The sequence below is a fragment of the Siniperca chuatsi genome, linkage group LG12 (genome assembly GCF_020085105.1).
Source record: "Siniperca chuatsi isolate FFG_IHB_CAS linkage group LG12, ASM2008510v1, whole genome shotgun sequence".
NCBI lineage: Eukaryota > Metazoa > Chordata > Actinopteri > Centrarchiformes > Sinipercidae > Siniperca > Siniperca chuatsi.
In genome coordinates this window covers 19,684,870-19,710,689 of record NC_058053.1, presented here as the reverse complement: position 1 = coordinate 19,710,689, position 25,820 = coordinate 19,684,870, and the positions used below count along the sequence as shown (strand labels likewise).

General features: G+C 40.1%; 1 protein-coding gene across 1 annotated transcript; it reads left to right on the top strand.

The window, feature by feature from the left end:
- The first annotated feature begins 1,591 nt into the window (after positions 1–1,591).
- impg2a (interphotoreceptor matrix proteoglycan 2a) lies at positions 1,592–25,796 on the top strand. The gene is made up of 22 exons (XM_044217836.1): positions 1,592–2,020; positions 2,120–2,350; positions 4,453–4,619; positions 4,736–4,761; positions 4,857–4,889; positions 6,286–6,332; positions 6,664–6,734; positions 6,833–6,988; positions 7,936–7,994; positions 8,114–8,134; positions 10,850–11,058; positions 12,680–12,723; positions 14,514–14,709; positions 15,079–16,058; positions 16,594–16,881; positions 16,988–17,207; positions 18,620–18,830; positions 20,107–20,295; positions 21,763–21,964; positions 22,633–22,712; positions 23,222–23,285; positions 23,724–25,796. Exons 1-21 carry the CDS (start codon positions 1,942–1,944, stop codon positions 23,262–23,264), a joined length of 3,552 nt encoding a protein of 1,183 aa, XP_044073771.1. The 5' UTR covers positions 1,592–1,941; the 3' UTR covers positions 23,265–23,285; positions 23,724–25,796.
- Positions 25,797–25,820: the final 24 nt, after the last annotated feature.

Below are 25,820 nucleotides of genomic sequence, written 5' to 3'. Positions count from 1 at the left end.
TGTTAGATTTATTGCAGGAATGTTGTATTAGACTGCATTAGTTTAAGCTAGGTGTACCTAATAAACTGGCAAATGAGTGTATTTTACCAAATGTTTATGGATAGCTAACCCTGTCTACTGTCTGCACACAGAATTGCATATACTCATAGTATTTGAAATTGTAGTATTACAAGCAGAGGAATGCTTCACATAGCATGAGTGAAATCTCTCATCCAGGAATGAACACATACAGTAAGTGAATAGTGAGAGTAAAACCACTGCCCTCTAGGCCTACTTAGATCCCCTGCTACCTGTCCATGATCTCAGGATACATAATCAAGCGCTCTTTGGAGCATACAGAGTTAAACATTGTACAGCCAACGGCAGTGGCCAGGTATTTGGACAGATGCCTGCACCATGAAGAGGGCCATTAGGCCAGTCAAATTTAACTCTTCTGCCTTTGAAGCATTTAAGAGACAGACACATTTTAGAACAAGTATTTTATTTATGGCTTCTTACCCGAAAGACTTATAAAACAATGTAACTGTACCTACAATTGCTGGTAATATTTTATATCTCTGGTTTTAAAAAATGTCAGCTGTGTAAGTATTAGTCTTTTTAGCCATGTTAGCGACTTGGCTCTAGGGATGACAGTGTCTGTTGCTCCACCACTTTGGTCCAGACTAAAATTTCTGTTTATGACAAATGCAGGATGTAAACCCTATTTTGAGTAACAATATGTCCTTACAAATGCATCACCTTTACACCGCATTGAGCATAATGAGGTGAGACGTTAAATGAATTTACTGCTTACTGCCTAAGTTTGTTAGCCCTTGTTACTTGCTCCTTTCCTCTCTTTTTCTTTTCACATATGTAATGCAGCTACTTAAAGATAAGAAGAGGAATGTTTCCCTTTTAAAAACAGGATAAACCCCACAGGAAGATTTTAGGTTAAAGGTCAACTCCAGACTAAGCCCATGACTCTCACTGCTGCAATACATACATACTGAGAGGATTTCAGTCGCCGCTCCTTAGCTCATCACATCAGCTGCTAGACCAGCCTGACACCTAATCACTGTATTTTTGTGTTGGAGTGGGTGGGTGGATGAGTGTTTTTTTTAAATAGAATAACATCAATTATTTGTAAGGAGCTCCTTTCTAGATTATAGAAAGTTTTCTGAGGTGATGGAATTCTTATTCTCTAGCAACTGTCAAATCAGCACTTTCTTCTATATGATCCTGTTGCCTTTGGACTGATGTTTTTATTTCCCCATTTAGAGCAGCAGATGCATGCCAGCCATTATGATCTCCAATGGCTGGATGTGTTTAATGCCATTTGCCTTATTGGGTGCTTTAACATTTAAACAGTCCTTTAACTGTAGGACCAGGATCAAGTCTTTTTTTTTTACTGGCAAACGTTTGCTTTGCTGAGTTCTTGCAGAAAACATTAAATCCCAACTAAATTCCCTACAAGAATCAATAAACTACCATAATATCTCTATGTATTGATGCATCTCTCTGCTTGGTGCTGATTCTGTGGCCATTGTTACCTCCCCTTTGTCCACGTTTCCTCCACACTAAGCGCCCTCCCTTCCCAGTGTTGCTCCAGTAACTTCTTGGTGAGCTCTTCTAAAAGGCTTAGAGTAAACAGGATTAGAGAGCCTTAAAAAATCCCCCTCTCTCCAAGGGCCATCTGCCTATCTACCTGAGCCAGGAGCTGTCCTCTCAGCACCATGGGACACACCTCTCTTCAGCTGCAGCGGAAAGCAGGAAACCAGTATGTCATAGTGTCGTCAAATGATTTCTGCGTGGGCTTCTGTTATTTTCCTGCGTCTGGAGACTTCTGAACTATGCAAACTTGTAAGAAGCTGTTTACCTTGCTGTTACATGACTTGAAAGGAAGTACATATCTACTTGATCCTTTTCCAAGTCCACGGATTTAAACACAATCACGGATTTAACATGAACATCGTATCTTGGAGATGTGTTTTCTACTCTGTTGTATTTAGTTTTGTGGTCATATTTTTGGACATAAGGACAGGTATGTGTTACAGTTAACTTATAAGCTTCTTGATCACTATTTCCCCAAAGTAAGTCAAACGTTGAATCCTAAATGTGTTGTGTTTTTGTGGTGCCCCAGATGCAACACTGGAAGGTTCCTCTATGGGTTACCTAACTCTGCCTTATAGTCAGGAGACTGTAGTGTTTCCAGGCGTTGTTCGTGTATCTGATGTCAAGGTATCTCATGAAGGCCATCCAGTTATCTCTCGACGGAAACGGAACATCCTTTTCCCGAGTGGAGTCAAACTCTGTGCACAAGAGACCGCTCAGCAAGTTGTTGCAAACCATCTGAGCTACTTTCATCTCAGAGGTAAGACTGAACATAAATGAGAGTAGATCACTATACACTGTAGATGTAGTCGGGTTAGATATGGGGTGAGGACACATAAACAGCAGGAAGAGATGTCGGCAACAGATTTTCTGAGATTGCCCCCACTGTCCCTTGCTTTCTGCGTCCCCAACGTGCAAGGAACTAATTGACAAATAGGCAAGTGTGTTAATCTTTGTCGCATTTACAGCAAGGGATCCTCTTGGGTCAAGCAGAAGAATGTCAGTTGACATCTGTGTGGACACCAGTTGCAATTAGGCCTTATGAGATTTGCATTCAAACAGACTGTAGTCCAGGTTTTAAAAAAGTATCAACATTGATGCAGCAGAACCAGAGATATCGTCTTTTTTATTCCCTGCATTTTTATTCCTTGTCAAAACCTGGTGCCTACATTACCTACAATGCAATTTCAGTCGGCGATTCTGGTGTTTTATGCTAGTAGCGGCTAATGTAGCCTCGAGGTGCTAGCCTCAAGCAGAGATGAGGAGCAGGCTACACAGGTTTGGTGAACTTGCTTCTTTCTAACTTCACACCCCCAGATGTTTTTCATTTTAAAGCTTTAAACTAGACTTCAGCCCCAACTGATGCAGACTTAAGTGACATCACTTGAGACAGTTCATCAGATTTCACACAGCTCCCTTTGGAGCCACAAAAGACTTTATACAACTATTTTCACATCTGCAGTAGTACTCCCCAACACCTGTAAACAGACTTTGATGTGTAAAATCGGTGGAGGTCCCCTTTAAACCTCTGGCACCACCCAAGTATATAGGGTGAATGTATTTAATTTGTGCTTCTCAAAGCATTAAACATTACATTTTTAAACATCAACACACCTTTTAGAGATTTCATAGGGACTATTTTTTGGTAGAAAGTAGTTGCAAAGTAAACAGACAACAATGTCTGTGGGTAATGAGAGTAAAAGTTTCTAATGAAAGACACACTGCATTTTTCAATACTTCAATACATCTCCTTCATTTTCATTGTACTGGTGTAGCAGCAGAAACCTCAAAGGTGGATATATCAAACTCTGGACACATGGAACCAAAACCATCTGCATGGCTAGATACCAGTGGTGGAATAATAATAATAAGTACATTTACTTATTACTTATACTGTGCTGAAGTACAATTTTGAGGTACTTTTATCTGAGTATTACCATTATATACTACTTAATACTTTCAATTCACTACATTTCAGAGAGAAATATTGTCGTATTTTTTTTCTACTACATATATTCCACAGCTTTAGTTACTAGTTACTTTGTGTATTATTCACATACAAAGATCGACTTTATCAACTTAAACATAAAATATGGTACATTGTTATAGAATAAACTACCAAACTGTATATAAAATAGTTCTTCTTAGTTCCAACTTGACCAAATACAACAGTGAAATTAACCAATAATAGAATATGTAATAATATAACACTAATTTTTCTGATTATGCGTGAAGTGACACCTCAAGAAACAGATGCAAAGAAGGCTGCAGTGCACCACAGGTGGGCAGGAGTTGTGAAACAAAACATTCAACAGAGAAAAAACATTTTGATCTCCTAATGCTTGAGAAACACTTCATAATGTATGTGAGTGGGCAGAGATCAAGGATTGATTCCTGTCAGTGAAGTCCTGGGCAGATAGACTTGGACAAAAACAGGCTTGTTGGTGCAAAGAGACTGACTGCCTGTGATGAGCACTGGTGTCTCAGGCCTCACATACAGCATTGAATAGGGAAGAAGATTGGAGCATATGCCTGTGTCTGAGACTTTGGATCATTGACCTGTAGGCTGACTCATGAAAGGGGGTTGTGTCATGAAGTTAACATGGCAATGGACATAAATTTGGGCCTCAGAACTTCCAGCTAATAATATCTATCATTGTTTGAATTCATTTATAGATGATTTTATTCCCCTGCTAATGAGCAAATAGAGTGGTCTTTGTTGCCTAAAAGAGATCTTCACAAGAATTGTATTTCTGCAGTCCGTCTAGAACTGTGGAACAAATGTCACCTCAACCAAAATAATTTCTAAGTTCTGCAAGCTTGTGTTTTAAAGTGGATGATGTCTTTCTCTGGTCTGACCAGTGTGCCAGGAGACCATATGGGAGGCTTTCAAGATCTTCTGGGACCGCCTCCCAGAGCAAGAAGAGTACCGAAGCTGGATGAGCCAATGCCAGGAGGGCACAGTCACGGCACAAGATATTGGCAGCTACTTTAGCCGATCAGAGGAGCATCAGGCTCTGGTTAAAAAGGTTAATGGATGACTAATGCTTTAATAAAAGCGTATCTGTGAGCAGCACAGAACATAAAATACTGGTGGTATACGGTGGCTGATACTGCAGCTTACACATTGTTTTTCTATTTCTAGAGAATGTCACTGCCAGGTTTGAAAAGGTAAAATAAACCTCCTTTCCCCAGTGCTAACCCACAATTTCAATCATAAATCTATGATCTCATCATTAAGTCTGTGTTTTGTAATGTATTTGTAGTGAGCCCACCAGGTCCTGGCAACATATGTGCAGGTACGGTTGTCAAGGCTTTTCAACCTTACCTGTTCACATTCCCACTCATCAGTTACCACACATGACTCTAGATGTGTCATGCTCATTTGTTTGTGTTTGTCTTTGTCTCCTGTTTTATTTATGTGTCTTGGATACTAATATCCAAGCTCTACTGTATATTTGATTTCCCTCTCTCTGAGTTTAGAAGATAACACTGGCATTATTTCATCTTTTTATTATTTTCAACAAATCCCATGGAAAAAACCCAAATCAACAATGATTTCATCCTGCTAACAAGTTTTGTCTGTGTAGCCACAGTCTGATCCTTACGCCTTCATGTTACTGTCATCCATAAACTATTAAAAACACACAAAAGAGCTATACCCCTAAATTGAGATTACATATTCCTTCATCGCATTGGTCAGCGTAGTCTATTCTTCATTGGAGTGTAAATACTGAACTTCGTTCCTGGGCATGCTCAGTGATGTCAGCCCAACATGAAGCTGCTCTCCAGAAATTGAAACTGGAGTTGTGGAGCTATTTCAGAATAATCTATACTGGCCACGATCACTGTAATGCCATAACATGTCACCCACTACAACAGTATGGTTCTTTTAAAGCAATAGTTTAAACGCTTCACTTTCTTGCCCCAGAGTTAGATGAGAAGATCCATAGCACTCTCATGTCTGTAAATATGAAGCCGAAGCCAGCAGCCGGTTAGGTTAGCTTAGCTTAGCTTAGCATAAAGACTAGAAGCAGGGGGAAACAGCTAGCCTGGCTTTGTCCAAAGGTAACAAAATCTGCCTACCAGCACATCTAACGTTGACTAATTAAACTACCTAAAATGAGATACAATGTGCTAATTAGTGAGCTTTAGCGGTGCTGGTAGGTAGATTTTTTTTTATTTTCGGACAGAGCCAGGCTAGATGTTTCACCCTGTTCCATGTCTTTATGCTAAGCTAAGCTAACCAGTTGCTGGCTGTAGCTTGATATTTAGCATACAATAATGAGAGTCGTATCGATCTTCTCATCTAACTCTCGGAAAGAAAATTAATTAGCACATTTCCCAAAAAATCTAACTATTTAAGTGATATAATAGTTTTAGGACAATAAATAATTTCTATGACATTGGGGCAGCTACATCAGGCTTTGGCTGAGACAATATAGTACTTGTTAACAGAGTAAATGAATGATCGGTTTTGTCATGTTTAGAGTTCATTCAGTCATGTGCAGAATTCATTGATTGATAAAAATGAAAAAATAAAATAACCCTAGCCTTATCCTTTAAATCCTGCTTTTATCTCTACCCACAGTGTGCATCACCTTTAAAAGCATGTGTGCTGATCATACTTTTTATTTTTGATTATGCAGTAATATGATATCAGGGTTGTTGAAACAATCTTCTACTGTTTCACAGCACTCCAATGCCAGGGACATCGGAAGTTGCTGAGGCTCCTGAGCTAGGTCAGTGTCACTCCAGACAACACTGTAACACATCATGTGACTTTGATCACATGGTATCTCTGCTGTCATATAAGCATCCTGCCATATCTGTACCTCTGCACAAGCATTGTTGTTTCAGTGTCAGACCATTATCATTTGTGTGTTTTCATCAACATATTCATACTACAATAATTCTGGTTTCTAGCTTTCTATGCAGTAATTTAATTAATCTTCAGCCAGAGATTTCAAAAGTACTATCAGGAATCACGGTACTTGCCAAAGGTTTAAGCTCATATCCACTTGAAATAAACCAACAGTCCCTTTTTTTCCCCACATGAACTCAACCCCCCAGACGACATAGCTAAAGGAGAGAAGGAAGAGGAGGAAGCAGTCGCCATCGTCCCAGAGGTGGAGGAGAGTCTAGTAAGTGCACGCACAGATTGTTTACAGATTGGGATTCATAATGTCTTACTAATGTGCGCACTTTACTACTATATTACTGTCTCTTTCTTATGGCACAGCTGGACAATGACATTGCTGTGCAGCCTCCCACCCCCGCTGTGCTGGAGCAGGTGGTGGAACTGAGCATCCTCCTGACCGGAGAGATGTACAGCGACAACCTGGACGATCCAGCCAGCCTCCAGTACCAAACACTCAGCAGACAGCTTGCTGAAAAGGTTAATCTCTTGCTCCAAATCCTTTTGTCTGTCTCTCTTTATGACTCCCCTTAGTGCTACTGTATCTTGGCTCCAGAGTGGACTTACTATATCTACTGGTTTATGGTCTGTGATGGATGCATTGTTATTTTTAATAACACGCACCTTAACAACAGCAGCAGTAGTTAAACCCAAAACTGTTAGGCAGGAGTTCAAAAAGAAAGATTTTATGGTATGCATTTGGTTTTGGTGAAATAACTCTGTCCTGAAAATGTAGCTTTATGACTTGCCTTGGGAATAGATAAACTTTTACACATGCACACATATGCACAGGTACTCACCTTTGGAAGGGACTTGGACCTGGTTTAACAGGTACTCGGAAAATTCAGTAAATTTGTTTAGGTACTTTTCCCTGGCAGCCAGCTCGACACATAAATATGGTAGGACACACAGAGACACAATCTGCATACCTTCACATATATACCCACACACACTGCGTACACACAAACTAACGTGCCTTGAAGAGATTATAAGTCTGTGTGGAGGAAGTGGAGCGGAGGACTGAAGACTTAGAGGTAGTAACTGAATGTAGAGAGGCAGGAATTGGAGGACAAGCCAGAAGACAAAAGGCCCTGGAGGCCTTTTTGTATCCTCTTTCTCTGATGGATTAAATAAACTGGGTCAGTGAGTCTGCAGAACAGTATATGTATTGTTTTTTTTGTAGTGTCTAGAAGCAAGGCCTTGTAGACTAATAAAAAAAGTTGACCACAGTGCAGCAGTCTGCCTCCCAGGGATAATGATGTGGGCCACAGCACAAAAGACTCAAGACCTTTCAACTGCTTTGAACAAAAAAAAGTCCTTTTGGGACAATAAATCTGATTTATTTTGCCAAGCAAGTTCATTGTAACCCCATCAAAATAAGCAAAAAACTCTAGTTTTGTGATGACTGATCATCTTTGTCCTTGCAGATAGAGGATGCTCTGGAGGGGCTTCCTGGATTTAAGAGTGTGTCTGTGCTAGACTTCAGGTCAGTTTCTCTGCTGTGGTTTAATCCTGGGTCTGGACAAAAGACCTGTCCTCATAATATGGCCAAAACTACCTCAGCTTGTAGCATTAACATAATTTCACTCTCTTTGTTTTATGTAGGCCCCAGAAGGACACCCAAGGGTGAGTCATCAGAACAGGCTGTGGTAGTTTGACCTTGAATAGTTCTTCCCATCCCGTCTGGTATTTAAACCCACAGATCCCTATCAACCCTTAGCTCGATCTGTGTGAGTGTGAGTGGCGTCACCTTAATCTCACACAGTGTTGACCTGTGAGCGTGGGCACGTGTTAAGATGTCTCACTAGTTGCCTGTGTTAATGGTCTTAGTGTGGTCACTCACCTGTTAAGTGGGATCAGGATGGGTCCAGCGGAGTGAGCAGGTGCTCTTCTATAGAGACGATTATCAAGGCTTTACGACCTCGCCGATCAGCCTCCGGGGGAGGGATGGATACGAGGAGGGTTGGAGGGAAAGATGTTGTCATGATGTCAGGGGAGTGACGGTGAAAAAGAGCAAGAGAGGAATTTGCAAATGGAAGGAAAGACATTTTTGGGTGATAATAGTGTGACTGTTTTTCTTGCTATCCTACTACCAGTGGTGGAAGAAGTATTCAAATACTTTACTTAGCAGCAATACCACAGTGTAAAAATACACCATTACAAGAAAAAGTCTTGCATTCAAATTTTTGCTTCAAGGAATAGTTTGACATTTTGGGAAATACACTTTCGCTTTCTGGCTGCAGCTAGTTAGCTTAGCTTAGCATAAAGACTGGAAAAAGGGGGAAACAGCTAGCTTGGCTCAGTCCAAAAGCAACAAAAACCACCTACCAGCTCCAGAAAGCATTTTAATGTTGTAGCTGCTTGAGATGGAGCCAATTTGACCAACTGTATTGAACTGTTTAATCTTAACAATGTATCGCATTTTAAAAGCTGATCATATGTTTTGTTTGAAAATTCTTAATCTGCATAGTAACTGGTGACTACAGCCATCATGAAAAAAGTAAAATGTACAACATTTGCTCCTGAAATATAGTGGAATAAAAGTAGCAGAAAATGGAAATACTAAAGTACAGTACTTGAGTAAATGTACTTAGTTACAAACATGTGCTGCTCTTTTCGTTGTTAACCGTACTTTGTATACTATATGGCCATAACTGTGCAAACATATATACATTAAGTACACTGAGAAATATTTTTATACCTTCCCAGAGTGATGCTGTGATTAATGTTGCATGCTGCTGCTAACTGCAGATCACAGGGCACAGAGTAGAGCTCTCTCTGCCTGCCTCTGTGTATGTGTAAAACTAAACTTCTAAATGTGGCCGACTTTGGGCCGGCACATGCTCAGCTGTCCGCCAGAAACCCAACAAACTAGGTCAGAGTGGAGGGTTCCCAGTTGTCAAATGAATGCTGATAGATGGCTTTTTCCAGGGCCTGGAATCTCTTGTGAGGTTTCCATGTTTATTATGATGATATTGATCATTCTGCTGACTCTGGCATTTTTTGGCGTATACAGTCGAGCTCCTGCATACCAAGCTGGAGTAAATCACTTGAGTCATCAGTCATCTGTGAGCGCTCTACAACTCTTTTAACAGGTTTGACGTTAAATCACGCTAATGCCTGAGCAATTTTCATCATCTTAGAGAACTGCTCTCTCATCCAGGAGACATTATTTCATACTTTCTTATAGTAAATGTGTGTATTAGATGAATGTAAAATGGTATTTAGGTGCAGTTTAGGTACTAGTGTATTGATTTGGGTAAGGTGCCCTTGAGCACTTTCTTTTGTTGTTCACGTGGAGCTGCAGCAAGCAGAAGACGCTGGTAGAAAAAGAGTAATCACGGCTGGTGTGATAAGGGCTTTTGAAGAGGGAAATTTTGGGACAGATTAGAGCTGGGGAATATGGCTGAAATCAGAATCACAATATAAATAAGAATTGAGATTGAAAGTTCACTCTTGACTTTGTAAACAAACGTTTCAGCAAACAAAAAAAAAAACAAAACAATCTCACCACAAGGTCCATTTAGCAGCTTGTTGAAAAGATTTGAAGAGGTGTACATATATTCCACAGTGTACTTCATGTATGTGTTTGCACAATTATGGCCCTACAGTAAATACAAATATTTTTCTGATATTGATCTTGATATATATGAACAAAATCTTTACATATATGCAAAATATATGCAAATTTTGATATTAAATCATTAAATTGATGTTCGGTGCAATGAACTGTTTCACTGATCCAGTGCTTTACAGCAAACAAAATGTTCACACATATAAACCTTAAATTGTTAATTTGGGCAACAGAATTTTATAAAATAAAAACACAACATAATTACAATAAGAGACCACTTTATTAGGTCCACCAGTAAAATCTAATGAAATCCAATACAACAGCTCAGCCATATATTCTACCTTTATAAAGATGATAATGTTCAGTTTTGATTGATTTTGTTGGAGGTGTTCATTTTTTTTATTTAATGTGGTTGTACTTCGCATTGGTGTTGTACTGGACTGCATTATATTGAAGTGTTTCTAAAATTCTTCCTCCCTCATTTTTGTAAATGGGGTGGGAAAAACATTAGAAACACCTCTCAATATAATGCAATCCAGTTCACCAACACTAACTACGACAGTGTTAGCAAAAAGTGAACATTATAATCTTCCTAAATGTAGAATTTGTGGCAGATTTGTTGTATTGCATTACATTAAACTGTATAGATGTGTAGTGTTTATCACATTACGATTCCACTGAAAGTATGATAATATTGAATTATTGCCCAGCCCTGAGACTGTTCAGTATGTAGATTGGATGTAACTACTACATGTTTGTGTCTTCAGGCTGGATGGTGTGGTGGTGGACTATGCTGTCACAGTGGTGGTGGATGGAGCAGGAGTGAGCACTGATCAGCTGGACTATCTGACCCTGCAGTCGAACCGGGTGGAAAACTCGTACCGTGAGGTCATGGAGCACTCTACGGTAGTCTACACCATCAGCGAAGTCAAAAACTTTGTCACTGAAGCCCTTCATAACGACCTGCTGGAGAGTGGTAAGACGATAGCCAGTGCAAAGATATTCCCTGCACTGTAACACAACACACACATGCCACCATTATAGCTATTTATTTAATTGGCATGGAGGTGAAGTCACTGGGAACACATTGACAGAGGCAGTGCAGGGCAAACTTCCAAATGTCATATCAAATAGACACAGTAGACTCAGCATTGATATTACAACATACGCTACACCACTTGAGAAAACATTCCAGGGTTTTAATAGTCTCATCTGTTTCTTATTTGTCTGCTCTTTCTGTCAAAGAGGACCAATACATATTCCTAAGAAGTTTCAGCTCAAAAGTGGGTCATTATTAATGAACAAACGACAGTCATCAGTTATAAGAACTGTGTATTTATTCTGTGCTACAGTTAAATCCTTGTCATTAAATGGTCTGCAAAAGAGAACTGAACAAAAAGGATCTTTGAAATATGAGCCCTCAGGTTTTTTTCTGCTTCACATAAATCCTTTATTTTGACTTATACCCAGTGGACCTAACAGTTAACTCTCTCCTAAACAGATTTAGCATTGCACTCCTATAACATTGTTGGACTCATGATGGACAGTTTAAAAAAAGGATAAAGATTGATGCAGCAAAACCTGATATATCATATTTTTTTATTCCATCCATTCTTATTTTTTGTCAAAGCCTGGCGCCTACATTACCCACAATGCAACTCATCCAGGTGTATGCTAGTAGAAGCTAATGTAGCCTTGAGCCGCTAGCCTCAAGCAGAGATGAGGAGCGGGTTACGGAGGTCTGGTAAACTCACTTCTTTCTAACTCCACAACCCCAGATTTTTTTTTATTTTTAGACTTCAGTCATTCTCTCTCACTTGAGGCAGTTCATTTGATTTCGCCCAGCTCCCTCGGGAGCCACAAAAGGCTTTATACAATTGTTTCACATATGTAGTAGTAGGCCTACTCCCCAACACCTGTAAACAGACTTTGAGGTGTAAAATTGGTGGAGTTCCCTTTTGTAGACACAAAAATATCACACATACACTCAAATGCTCACTCAAAAGGGAGAGCTAACCACTGCATCTGTTAGATTTAGCCAGTCATTAAGTAGGTTAGCTAACAGCTACCTCCTACTTCTGACCAGAGCCCTTCTCCAGAAATGTGAAGAAAATGAAGGATGTGATACTGTCTATAGCATCTCCTCCTGCTGTGAGATTTCTCCCTGCACATGTTTTTTGAGAGAATGTGTGTCATTAGTTTACTGTGTTAGCGAGCTCCCCTGGAGATGGATGCCATCTGACGCTCACATTAATTATAGACTTGGACATGTGAAATGATGGCCAAACACTCTCATATGGCCGACATGTGTGGTTGGGGAACTTAAAGGCACAGCTTGGCTTTGTTTTTCTGCTTTGGGGGTGATGCAGTAATAGACTTGGCCCACAGCGGCTGATATTCACTCCCAATTTTAGCTCAGATTTGTAGATATTTACCCCTGAAGGTAATGCTCTCAAAATGAAGGCTGCCAAGTGCTGAAATGGTTACAGTTAAAAGGATTCTGTAGACTCCTTTAGGCATGATTATTTTAGCTATTTGGCACATTTGCCTTTTGTTGTCAGTTTGTATTAATATTTGTTTCCCCACTGGTTCCACAGTGTCTGGGGTCCCTGAGTTTGTCAATGCTGCAGACGGAGACGCAGTGAGTAACAAGTTACCTCCACAACTATCATGACAACAATCTCTCTCCGGGCTGTCCAGCTGCTTTGAGTTCCACTAAGTTGATAAATCCCTTTTGTTTAAGGAAGCTGACAGTTGTAGTATGACTGATGTTACGATAACCTGTAACTGGCTTGTGATATTATCCAGACCACACCAGGGTAGCGGATGAGCTCACCAGCGAGGATGAAGTGAGGCTTTGAGGATTAGTTTGGCTCTTGCTGTAATAATCCACCTCTGTTCTTGGGCAAAGGCTACAGTGCACCACACTGCAGCCAGTAAAGAAGAGAGACAGCACATATGAGTTTATTCAGACAAGTAATATCATCTAAAGTCTGTCTTTATTTGTGCTGTCTTGTGGTCGTCTGTGCACTTTGATGGTAATCAGAGTTTGGGTTACACTAAATGTGTCACTTTATGGCTCAGCTCGCAAAGTGATTAATTTGACTCATTATATGAATTGGGAGAGTTTGGCAAACTTTGCATCAGTAATTAATTTACAGACAAGCGCACAGAGCTACTGTGCCACCAAAGCACTTTGCTGCCCTAGTTTGGATTTAGAACATTTTAGATTCAGCTGCTGTTTTTTTCAAGCTTTCTTTGAATTGATATTAGAAGTACGGAGCGTGCAGTATGCCACCAAAATAATTATAGACTTTTACAGTTCAGTCAATACATGAATACATTTAAAAAGCCATCATACATTTATTATTTAAATGTGCATTTATATAATTCATTAATAAACTCAAAGTAATTTTTTCTGCCCTCATTATGCGTGTAGGTGCACAGCTATGCAGCAAGCTAAACACACTTCCAGTAAAGATTGGAGACAGTGGATTGCCTTTAAAGTTTTTACTGGAAGCAACTGTGAAACTGCGAAGACAGTATTGGACAACAAATTCAACGTAGCTAGTAGCTAGTATAGAGGCTAGCTTGGTTAGCAGTAAGCTGATTGTAAAAAAACTGAATTCCACTAAAGCACAAATCAACAGTCACAAAACAGCTGAAATAAAGAGTACCTACAGGTAATGCTCCAATAATGGCATGTGGAGAGTAGATAAAAGATGTTTGCCAATATTTGTTTGGTCACAGAGATGACAAAATGGTGGATATAATGGTGGTCCGTTAGAACTGCTAGGGAATTGTACCAGTAGTAGTTGCTATAGCAACATAATGTTCAACTAACACCCAATTGCTGGTAGCAGAACAGTAAAAAAATGCAGATTAATAATTCAGTTTCCTTACTCTGTCTTTAAAGAGCAAAAGATTTAGCAACATCTAGTTTTTGTTTACCACTCACCTTGCTGCAGTGATGTAAAAGTGTACTCTAGTGTGTAGTCAGTACACCGTGACCTCACTGCTGGGTGTGGTTACAGGTACAACAAAGCACACTTCTGACAGGAGATGCCACAACTTCAAACTTTCAACCAGAGTGGGCAGGGAAACACTGCTTTTTAGCCTGTTATTAAGTTATTATTTAAATGATTAAACAATTACTGAAATTTTAAATACCAAAATTAAACTTTACATTTTGATATTCAGTTTCCTTATGTGTCTGCCTATCATATTCCATCTCACAGTTCATTTGTTTTTTTTCTTTAACATTTACAGTTTCAGCTTTGTGATAACTTTAATTTTAACACAGTATAAGCAGTGTACCTGCTAAAAATTATGTTCAACACACAACCACAGCCAATCAAAGCTCGTGTTGCACCACACTCCAGTGAAATAGTGACAAAAGGTGTAGATAATAAAGTCTGTTTGTGATTTTAGATGAATGCTGCAGAGGAGCCACGAAAGGTCACGATCCTAGAAGAGGACACCGAAGATGTCAACAAAGATGACATCCCGCCTGAGCCCTCTGAAACCAACACAGTGGTGACAGAAGAAAATTACGTCATTGTTCTTGAAGAGAGTACAGTTGTGTCTCCTGCTCCTGTCCTGACCACTAGTGCACCTGAAGTTGGCAGTGAGTGTTTATCCTAAACACAAGCATACATTCACACATGCTGTTCATCCCACTATGGTGCTTTTTCTTCTCCACATCGACCTTTTCTATTACTATTTCCCTTTTTTGTTACTCAGTTTACATGAGCATTTACAGAGATGGCACTATATATATATATATATGTAAAAACTACTGCTTTATGTTTGCACTGAAATTACTAATCAGGAAAGGGAAGGAAGGATCTCTCAATTCTCATTTTGTTGGTCTTAAATCAAATGTTTTGTCTGGTTTGCCAGATAGATCTATGGGCTCTGGAAAAAGGTAGCCAGTTTCTATAAAAGGAGAGCAGCAGATATTGAGTTGAGTTTCTACTCGTCTTTGTTTTTCCAGGCATTGAGGAGGAGGGTCTGTTGCTGGAGGACACTGTGCAGACTCCTGCTGTAGAAAACCCCCCACCAGAGGAGCTCCCAGCTGAGCTTCCCTCTCCTGAACTGCCAGAGGGCGTCACACTGCCTGAACCACCAGTGGAGGTCGAGGCCTCTGGTTCAGGCACAGATGACCTGGAGGACCTGCTCCAGCCACCTACACCCACAACAGAAGAAGAAGAAGAGGTGTATCTTGAGGAGACTGGTTCAGAAGATGGGCTGATAACAGAACATGTCACCATACATGCAGATGCCATCTCTGAAGCTGAAACAGAGGAAGTTGAGGTTGGGGCAGTGGGAGAAGAACCTACTACTGCAACTCTGGAAGAGGATGATGATGTTGTGAATGAGGCAGAGATCCCAGAGGAGCTTGAGATCTCCACAATCGCAACTGAGACCACAGAAGAAGAAGGCCTACATGCCCTAGTCCCACCTCCTGAGGCTGTTGATGTAGCAAGTGCATCACAGCCGGAGGCAGCAGAAACAGGTCTGCTTCCTGTTGGTGAAGACTCGGTGGAGGCCACAGAAGAAGAGTCCAACCTCACAGATGTTCAATCTGCAGATGAAGAAATTAACCCTGAACAGCCTGCGGAAGATGCAGACAATGTGGTGTTGACCTATGCTGAGGAACCTGTATTTGAAGAGGGTGGCATGGAGGAAGCAACAGAGAGCGAGGGACAAGAGGTGAAGGAAGAGACTCCACCTGAAACTCCAGCTATAGAGGAAGAGGCCCCGGAAGCTCCAGAGATATCGACAGAGGATCTTACAGAGGATGAAATTTTACTGGTCTACGAGGATGAACCGGGGCCACCAGTGACAGATTTCCTGAGCCCTGTCCAACCGACTGCCCTGTCTCCAGAGAGGGAGTTGCCTTTCACCCGTACCTCTGATGTTGACCCTGCCTCTGAAGGACAACCTGACATCATCATCCCTTCACTTGAGGAGGTAAAGCAAAAATATTTATGTTAAAGTTGCAAAATGTAGCAAATACTTCACTAAGTCGAACTGAAATTTGAATTCTCACTTTTTGCGCAAGGAAATATAATGATACCGCAATATGTGCATATTTTTCAAACGAGGATAAAATGTTTTTTGTACAAATTTGTGGAAACTGCATCTCAGCTTCAGGCCTCTGGGTGGGCGTTTCCCCTTGGCAATGGTTGACGAGAGGCGCTGTCAACGTCCGTGGTGCACTACCTACTAGAACATGTCATAGCAAATGTTAATACAAGATCTTTTTCAAGTCCACATAGCGTTGGTTATGTACTCCGATTTAAGCTGTCTGTCACTTTACAGCATTCAACATTTGGGAGAACCCATTGTGCTGTTCAGTTTTTGTCTTCCACACGAAAAATGGAAGCTAGTTAGCCTAGCTTGCTAACATTAGCACTGATTCCTATCAGACAAAGTAAACATTGTTGTATCCCAGTTAGAAGTAAAAAGTCTCATATTAAAATCAATGCACTTTTTTATCCCCCAGATCCATACCACTAACAAAGGCTTGGATGATGCCACCACTGGAGACCAGGGCTATGACGTGATTCATTATGGTTATGATCTGATTAACCACACAGAGGAGGGCAGCACTGGCTTTCCGTTTGGTGTGGCACACGGCACAGACCAAGTCAGTATCGCCATGCCTGTGAACCCTGGACGAGCACTGATGGTGTTCTTCAGCCTGAGGGTGACCAACATGATCTTCTCAGATGATCTCTTTAACAAGAGCTCACCAGAATACAAAGCTTTAGAGCAACGCTTCCTAGAGCTGGTAAACTTCTTACATTTACTGTACTTGTGGTTATCAGTATTCCCGCTGTTGTGTCAAAACCTCTGGTTTGTAACATCAAATTGTACATTTTTCTAAATTTTCCCAGCTTGTGCCATACCTGCAGTCCAACCTGACCAACTTTGAGAACCTGGAGATACTGAACTTCAGGAATGGAAGCATTGTGGTCAACAGCCGGATGAAATTTGGCAAGCCTGTGCCACAAAGCGTCACCACCACTGTCTATCTGATCCTGGAGGACTTCTGTAACACAGCTTACCAGACCATGAACCTGGCCATCGATAAGTACTCACTGGACGTCGAGTCGGGTGGGTTCTCACTGATGTACACTGTAGTATTTTTACGAGTGCTGTGATAGCGTCAAGTGTTTGAAGCTTATGTCAGATGTTTCTTAAAGGAATTGTTAGACATTTTGCTTTCCTGCTGAGGATCGATACCACTCTCATGTCTGTATGGTAAATATGAAGCTGGAACCAGTACACTGTTAGCTTAGCATAAAGACTGGAAACAGGGGGAAACAGCTAGCCTGGCTCTGTCCAAAGATAACAAAATCTTCCGACCAGCACCTGTAAAGCTCTAGAGGAAGCCACTGTGATGAGATAATCAGGGCTTCCCTGGACAGCAGCCAAGTTAACACATATCGTTAACTGCACTTTGAACGACACAGTGTGTGTATTATATTGTCTTTATTTTTTGTAATATGGTTCAAGTAAGGACCCAGCATGACATTATCTGCGCACTTTTTTTATTTTCTCATGTGGTATATATCTCCGGGCTTCTGTGTATGACAACAGTCAGCATGTAATTGGCCATTCATGATATCAGTGATTCATGCTTGTGTTTACAATCATGACTGAGCTGTCATAATCTGTCTGAGTCACAGCCAACATACAATGCTATATCCCAGCATACATTAGGCCTGCATTAGAAAGGGAGGAAGAATGGCCTTTATATGTGTCTGTGTGTCCGTTTTGGAAAAAAATTAAATCATTACTTTTATTACTATGTTTTTTATATGTATCTGAAATATTTAGAATCTTGTGTGTAACAGTAGATTATTATTTTGTTGAGTTTAATTTTGTGTTTATTTTTGTAATTTAAAAGAATTGTTTGACATTTTGGGAAATACGCTTATTTGCTTTCTTGCAGAGAAGATCGACACCACTCTTATGTCTGGACGGTAAATATGATAAATAAACAGCTGCAACCAGTTAGCTTACCTTAGCATAAGGACTGGAAATGAGGAAACAGCTAGCGTGGCTCTGTCCAAAGCTAAGAAATCTACCGGCACCTCTAAAGCTCAGTAATTAACATCTTAAATCTCGTTTGTTTTACCTATAGAAGACCCGAAGTGTAAAAATGCAATTTGCTGAGCTTTAGAGGTGCTAATAGGTGGATTTTGTTACCTTCTGACAGAGCTGTTTCCCCTGTTTCCAGTCTTTGTGCTAAGCTAAACTAACCAGCTGCTGGCTGAAGCTTCATATTTATCGTACAGACATGAGAGTAGTATCAATCTTCTCATCTAACTCTCGGCAAGAAAGCGAATAAGTGCATTTCCCAAAATTGATAGTTCAAAATCTTTTGAGATAATAGAGGTGAAGGAATTTACTCGCATCTTTTAAATGCTGATCACCACATGAGTACATAACAACCTGTAGTCAACCTGTTACGGTTTCTCTTAATACTTTAAAGTCAACACTCCTGGTTCTTTCATTTCCAGGTGACAAGGCTGACCCCTGTAAGTTCCAGGCATGTAATGAGTATGCAGAGTGTAAGGTGAACAAGTGGTCAGGGGAAGCGGAGTGTGTCTGTAATGCTGGCTACTTCAGCGTGGACAGCCTGCCCTGTCAGAGTATCTGTGACCTGCAGACTGACTTTTGCCTCAATGACGGCAAGTGTGACATCATCCCCGGCCAGGGGGCCATCTGCAGGTGGGTGGGGATTAGGGGATGTGATCTGTGTGTGTGCGGCAATGAGTGTCTGAGTTTGCAGGTTTGTGAGGCCAGTGCTTCATCATAGAAAATTGAACAGCTTTTCAAATACGTTATAACAGTTCATGCAGGAGGCCAGATTCTTAGCTTCTAGTTTTAAAGTTGGTTTGCTTGGCTGGATGTTGATCATTTGGAGACGAGAGATATCCAATGCACTCCAAACATTTGTTCAAAAACATTTTTTTGGCTCCTCACACTTGGGAGGTAAAAATGTGTTGTACATGGAATAAACATTTTGATTTACAACTTAGTTGGCCACAAACACCAATTAAGCGTCTTCAAATATTTATACGTTTTGGCCTAGATCAAGATTTTTTAAAAAGGAAGTCAGCATTCAAACCTTTGGCAGTTTAGCATGTTAATTTAATTGTGCCCTCTGGTAGTAAATGTACTGTACATAAATGAAAAAAATGAGTACCATTTGGGGATAATTGCTAAGATTTGATTAATATTGTGGTCCATTTTTTCAGCTCCAGGATGCATATTATCACATATTTGTTCAGTGAAATATTGTTCATTATATGGTGTTACAGTCCTATTATCTAAAACATTTCTAAAGCTTACTTGCAAACAATTTAGCTGTGTGTGTGTGTGTGTGTTTGTAAGTGTTTGTGTCTAAGCATGTTTGTGCATGTGTCTCCATGTACATACAGACATTTGAATCGGTTAATGTGTGTAAGATGAAACATGTCCTCTGGCTCTGTTCAAGCTGTTGTATGTGGTGCACTTTAAATTGAATGATTATGAACAGACAGAAAGGAGACTGTGTGCCAAGATGAGGGCTAACCTTTGTTTCACACCCACCACCACATCATAAAACATGCAGGCAGCTCCAGATGCTGTTGGATTGTTGTTTACTTCACGGCGTCCAACCAAAAGTATTGCATTGCTCCATGGAGACTATTCCAAAACAAGGCTTTAATGATTTAATGACACATACAGAACATTATAATTGTATACATGTTATGAACTATGTCAAGACAAAATACAAACATGATTGAGACATTCACTTTAATATTCTTTAATCATTTAACACAGAATAAAAAACAGAATAAGAGTGACAGGTATGTTCTGTAACATTTTGTTACTGCTGGTATCTGCTGTTCCCCGAATGCTTAGAGATTTAGTAAAAGAATGTCTGTTTTTGGTCATTGTACCAGTTCAGAGTGGAAATTATTTTTGGGACATTGCTGACAAATTTCCACCGTCATCTCAGGTGTCGTGTCGGGGAGAACTGGTGGTACAGAGGAGAGCACTGTGAGGAGTATGTATCTGAGCCGCTGGTGGTCGGCATAGCGATCGCCTCTGTAGCTGGATTCCTTTTAGTGGCCTCCGGAGTCATCTTCTTCCTCGCCAGGACATTAAGGGATCAGTATGACAAGGATGAGTCAGAGGACCCCATACGGTGAGGAAAACCACTCATGTTCCATATGGCCAAACTTTTCAACAGCCATCCTTAATAATGAGAGACACACACACATGAATTAGATCTGGCATCTAATCCACACCATGTTACTTGAGGAGCATATGAGTATATTTTTATGTGAGGGATGGAGGGCATATATTTGTGACTCATATCTGCCATACTGTAATAAGAGTTTACCAAGATACAGTTATTGTTGTGAGGCATGTTAATCTGCCACACATTATTCATTCTCACTGTGTCTGGCCATAGTTTTGTATGTTAAGTTTTGTATGTTTAGTTATCAGTGAGTGACACAGTGGTGAATAAAAAGGAGCGTAATTGTGTCCTTAACAAACAAATAATTGTGTTGCTAAAAATGTCCCTTCTTTTAACTCTGGAGAACTTACTTCATCCATCTTTACCTACTTATGTTGTGTGGCCAAGCTTTGTATAAACCTACATAACTACTGTATTTTAACTTCTGTACAAAAATAATGCACAAGAGATTCAGTATATTTCTATTTAATGTCAACAGGCATCCATATGAAGTGGCATCCAAAAAAACATGTTGCCTTGGGTTTGAATAAAGGTGCAATTAGGCAGTGGAACAAGGAGAAACAGAATATATATATATGTGACCCTGACACTGACATATACTGACAAAGTTTAAGGGGAAAATCAAGACTTTATGAGTTAATAATGTATATCCTATATACATATAACCTACACCACACTGTTTAGTAAAATGAACAGTATATGAATTAACCAGTAAGAATCTTTTCAGCCTGCAAAAGCTGTTAACGCCTGAAAACAAATCAACCTCACTTTTCTGTTTGATAGTGAACAGAAACGCATAAATTTAGTGTGTTTGAAGTTTTTTCTCCTCCACGTAATCCGCTTTAGATTAAAGGAGCCTGGTTACTTTCTTGAGGGGACAGAATAAGTTGAGACATCCCATGACTGTGTCCTCAGTTAGACAGCCAAAATTATCCACCGCACCATCTCTTTACTCTTCTAGACTTACAGCAGTGGGGCGACCCCTCTCCCTTTGCCTCAGTGTCTCTTTCCTCCTGTCCTGCTTTTATCCTTCCTTTACTTTTTTTCTCTTTTGCACACACAAAGACACACAAAGTATCTGTTTACTATCATTGTGTGTGTGTGTGTGTCTGGCATAGTTCTCAGAGCAGCCTGTAAAGAAACATTGTGTTAACTTCAGCCAATTCACTAATCAGACATGGTGCTGATCTATTTCCAAAAAGCCTTAAACACCTAACACAAAAGGCTGTCTGTTAGTCTGGAGTCTGACTCAGGCAGAAATAAAAGGACTTATGAAGGTTAATCAACACTAAAGTCTTATTCACTGCAGCTCAATTTTCTTATCTGGTTTCCTAGATGATGTGTGTTGCTTTGTTTATCATCCTGCCTCTACATTGTGACTGATTTCTCTGCTTGTGTGTTGCTCCGCAGGCGAGCAGAGAGTCTCCCATCTCTGGAGAGGGCAACCAAGTACAACCCCATGTATGAGAGTGAGGCCACCACAGGCTACAGCCACTACTACCGCCGCTATCCTGAAGCTCCTGTATACAGCAGTGCCAGTGGTGAGGCCTCCACTGACTTCAGCAGTGAGGAGATACGACACATCTATGAAAACAGTGAACTGACCAAAGAGGTGTGTGTGTGTGTGTGTGGGCTGCTATCCACTGGTTGATTTAGAAGAGGTCTCTTAGCCACATTAAGAGGGCATTTACTCTTTTTTTTTTTACCCTATTACCTTTACTATCCAGTGAAATGCCATCCAGCAGTCATGCTAAGTTGCTGTGCCATGGTGCTGATAAAATCATTATTTTATAATCATGACGTTGTCTGATAAAATCATCATAAATAAAGGTTAACCCTCACTGGGCTGGATTACATCGTAGTTGTGCAAAAGCTGTGTTTTCCCCCCGTACACATTAAAACACAAAGCTGGCATTTATTTACACAATATTTATACTGTTTTGGAAAAGCTCAGTTTTTGGGAGAAGAAAAAAAGATGCATTTTTTAAATTTAACCGGCCGTTTTCACTCGTTTCTGTCATCTGGATGTTAGGTAATGACCCAAGCGGTGCCCCATCACTTTAATTTCCCATATCCAAATTTTACCTGACAAGGATCTGAATTGGGAAATCTCAGGTTATAAACCTGTTCTATAACCAACTGACTTTTGCGCCCTTAAATGGTAGAGTCAGTAGTTTTGTTGAGTGTAAAATGCCATGTTTTGATTGAGCTGGTTCAGTTTACTGTTTATCTGCCTGTGATGTAATGCTCCCTCCCAACTGATATCATGTGTTTCTGCAGGAAATCCAAGACAGGATACGCATTATTGAGCTCTACGCTAAAGACCGGCAGTTTGCAGATTTTGTACGGCAGCATCAAGTGTGAGTGCCTTTCTTGCTTTCCCTTTTAAACTGCAATGAGATAAACACATGGGCCAAACAAACCAGGATATGAGGAAAAAGGGAAGAGAGTTTGAGATACAGGAGTCTGGCAAGATTGTACTGAAAAAAGGATTAGTTTGTTAGTTGAGAGCTGGAGGAGATAAAGAGTTCAAGCCATGCCAAACCAGTGTGGAAACAGATTTTATCATTTTTAAATCTTCACCAGCCAGGCACAGAGCTGATACAGTAACACAGAAACCATTAGGAGACCCAGACATTCCTTCATCTGCCAACAGTCTGGCAGTAGCAACGTGTCTGTGTGTAACAGTGGTGATAGTTTTTAAGTCGTATCTGGCTGTAGATCACCGCTCTGTGTGCCATGGAGATCCTTTGTGCTAGATATACCTGACTTAAGTTGTGGGTACTTGTTTGTGCAGTAAATAATGTAACTAATTTACCTAGGAAGATGAAATCTTATGTGTTTGTGTATGTGTTTGTATGTGCTGCAGTGCCCTGGATACTCGCAGAGAGAGCTCCACTATACAGGCATAAATCTCTCCTGTGAACAAAAAGGTATTTTTTCTTCATTTGAAGACTGTGTAGCAGGTTCTTAGTTTCAATTACAATTCCTCTGAGTATAAAAAATACCAGCTACAGTAAGCCCCATAAAACCACAAATTGTCGTTTTTGCACCTCGGTTTTTGTAAATCTTCTCATCTAACTCTCGTATTTCTCAAAATGTGAAACTATTCTTTAAAAGCTTGGATCACTAGTGGGCTCATAACATATTGCAGCCTCATAAATCAAGATAGAATATCGCGTTTCCAAGAGCTTCAATTCAATTTGCTGAATCAAGACCATTTTAGACCTTTACAAGAAAGAGATTATATTTGGAAAAAACCTCAAAAACATATGATAGTAGAAGACTGTGTAGTGTGTATATTAGCTATGTCTAATACATGTTTTTAAAAAATGTGGACCCTACATACTGACACTTTTTCTGCTACACAGAAACCTCTACGTTAGAAAAGTGAAGCTCCCTGTCAAGACTCTCCACTTGCTCACAATGATGCTCAGAATCTGGACTGTTTAAGACAGACTGCCATTCAGCATGCTGCTCTTTACTTTACCGCCCAACGACCCCTCTCTGTGTCTGCGTATGTCCCTGCCTGTGTGAGCAGAAGTGTTGACTGTTCTTCCTCCTTCCTTGGTGCCTTCTCTTGACTGGGTGAGCTGGCTGTGACATCAAGGGACGTGTTTGCTGCTCATCTACTGGACGTCTCCCTTTGGGGAAAACTGGACCGCATCCTATTACTTGAAATGTTGTCAGACACATCACAATACTGTCTACAGTAGTACTTTTGCTTAGTGTTATAATCGGTTTTGTTTAGTCATGTCATATCTGTCCAGCTGTGAATATGTATATAGCATTACTGTGAGGATGTTTGCTAGTTAAGATATTATTCTAAACAGTTTTCTCTACTCTACAAAGCTCAGATTTACTCTTTAGATCTTCTCGGAGAGGCACTGAGAGAGCTGCTCTTTTTTAGTCAATGGTGCTATCTTAATTTAAAATACTCTTTGAAATGTAGTGGTCTATGATGACTTGTTTATACAATTTAAAAGCAACAGCAATGGATCAACTCTGTATATACTACTGTACATTAAAGGAATAGTTTAATAACATTTTGGGAAATATGCATATTCCTTAGCTTAGGCACAAAGACTAGAAACAAGGGGAAACTATCCTGACTCTGTCCAAAGGTAACAAAATCTGCCCATGTAAGTAAGTACTTATTAAACAGATATAACTTGTTTATTAGTGATCTTGAGAGTTGCTGGTAGGTGGATTTTGCCAAGCTAGCTGTTTCCCCGTTTCCAGTTTTTGTGCTAAGCTAAGCTAAATGGCTGCTTGCTGTAGCCTTCCATTTAATGTACATACATGAAAGTGGTAACAATCTTCCTAAATCTCCGCCAGAAAGCAAATAAGCATATTTCCCAAAATGTCGAACTATTCCTTTAAGGTGGCCAAATTTAGTGCTAGTGTATGTATTATTAATGTTCATCAATGAGTTGAACATCAGGTGATTTTTCTGTGTTTTTAACGGCTCTATCCATCAGAAGCTTTGGTGTATGTTTATAAATGTATGGCGTTGTAGACATGAGAAAGTGAAAAAAAAAGTGGTGATGGGAGAAAGGCAGAGAACATGAACCCTCTATAGCTCTGAGATCCAGAAATAAGTGAAAACATGTTTCAGTGGAAAAATGCTGGCCCAGGGATTTGATTAAATGTTCTGATTTCAGATGTCATGTGTAATGCAACTGAAAGAACAAGAATACCAGGAAAAGCAAGCTGATAAACAACATGCGCTCTTTAGAAAGACAACCTCAAGCTGCGTCCCCTGCTTAAAAAAACTTCAAGGTTACCAGCAATTCTTTAAAAATTATCCCGCTCCTCATTCTGAAACCTTCTGACAGACTAATTCCAGTGTTTTCTTTGGTATTCTCATATGTTTCTCCCAGGACTTGTGCTTGATCCTTGTTGTCCCTCGAGTGGACCCTCACAGCTGCAGCTGATTACGATTTGTAGGTTTTCATTTGTTGTCGGCCAGTGTGACCGTCAGTTCTCTTAGGAGGTCAGAATCAGACACGTAGATCATGTCCTAGCTTATTGTTTACATTACATGCTTCTTGTCCTTTGCTCTTATTTTAGAGGTCTACACAAGCGAAAAACACTGGTGAAGCAGACTCTTGTGACAGTGTCATGCCTTTTGCAATCTGCATATTCAAATTTTTTTTTATATGCATGCTTTTTTGTGTCTGCATACAGTTTTTGTCAACGTCCTCCATCTGCCACCTGGACAAACGGCCAATCATCCCATACAGTGTTCTGTCATGTAAATAACACTGAAGATATTATTAACAGTTATAGGATGTAAATCATGTGTGTCTCTAATATGTTTCACTATATGAACATATTCTTTTTATACTGATAACTGTTTCACTATCATACCGTGCAGCTGTGTAAATTACTACAAAAAAATTGTAACATGTACAAAAATAAAATGTTTTATATAAAATGGAGACTCTGGTCCAGAGGTGGAATGT

Coding starts and splice junctions, on each gene's coding strand:
- impg2a (XM_044217836.1), top strand. CDS start 1,942: ATGAACATCGTATCTTGGAGATGTGTTTTCTACTCTGTTGTATTTAGT. Junction 2,351..4,452: donor GAGCTACTTTCATCTCAGAG/GTAAGACTGAAC, acceptor TGGTCTGACCAG/TGTGCCAGGAGACCATATGG. Junction 4,620..4,735: donor ATCAGGCTCTGGTTAAAAAG/GTTAATGGATGA, acceptor TTCTATTTCTAG/AGAATGTCACTGCCAGGTTT.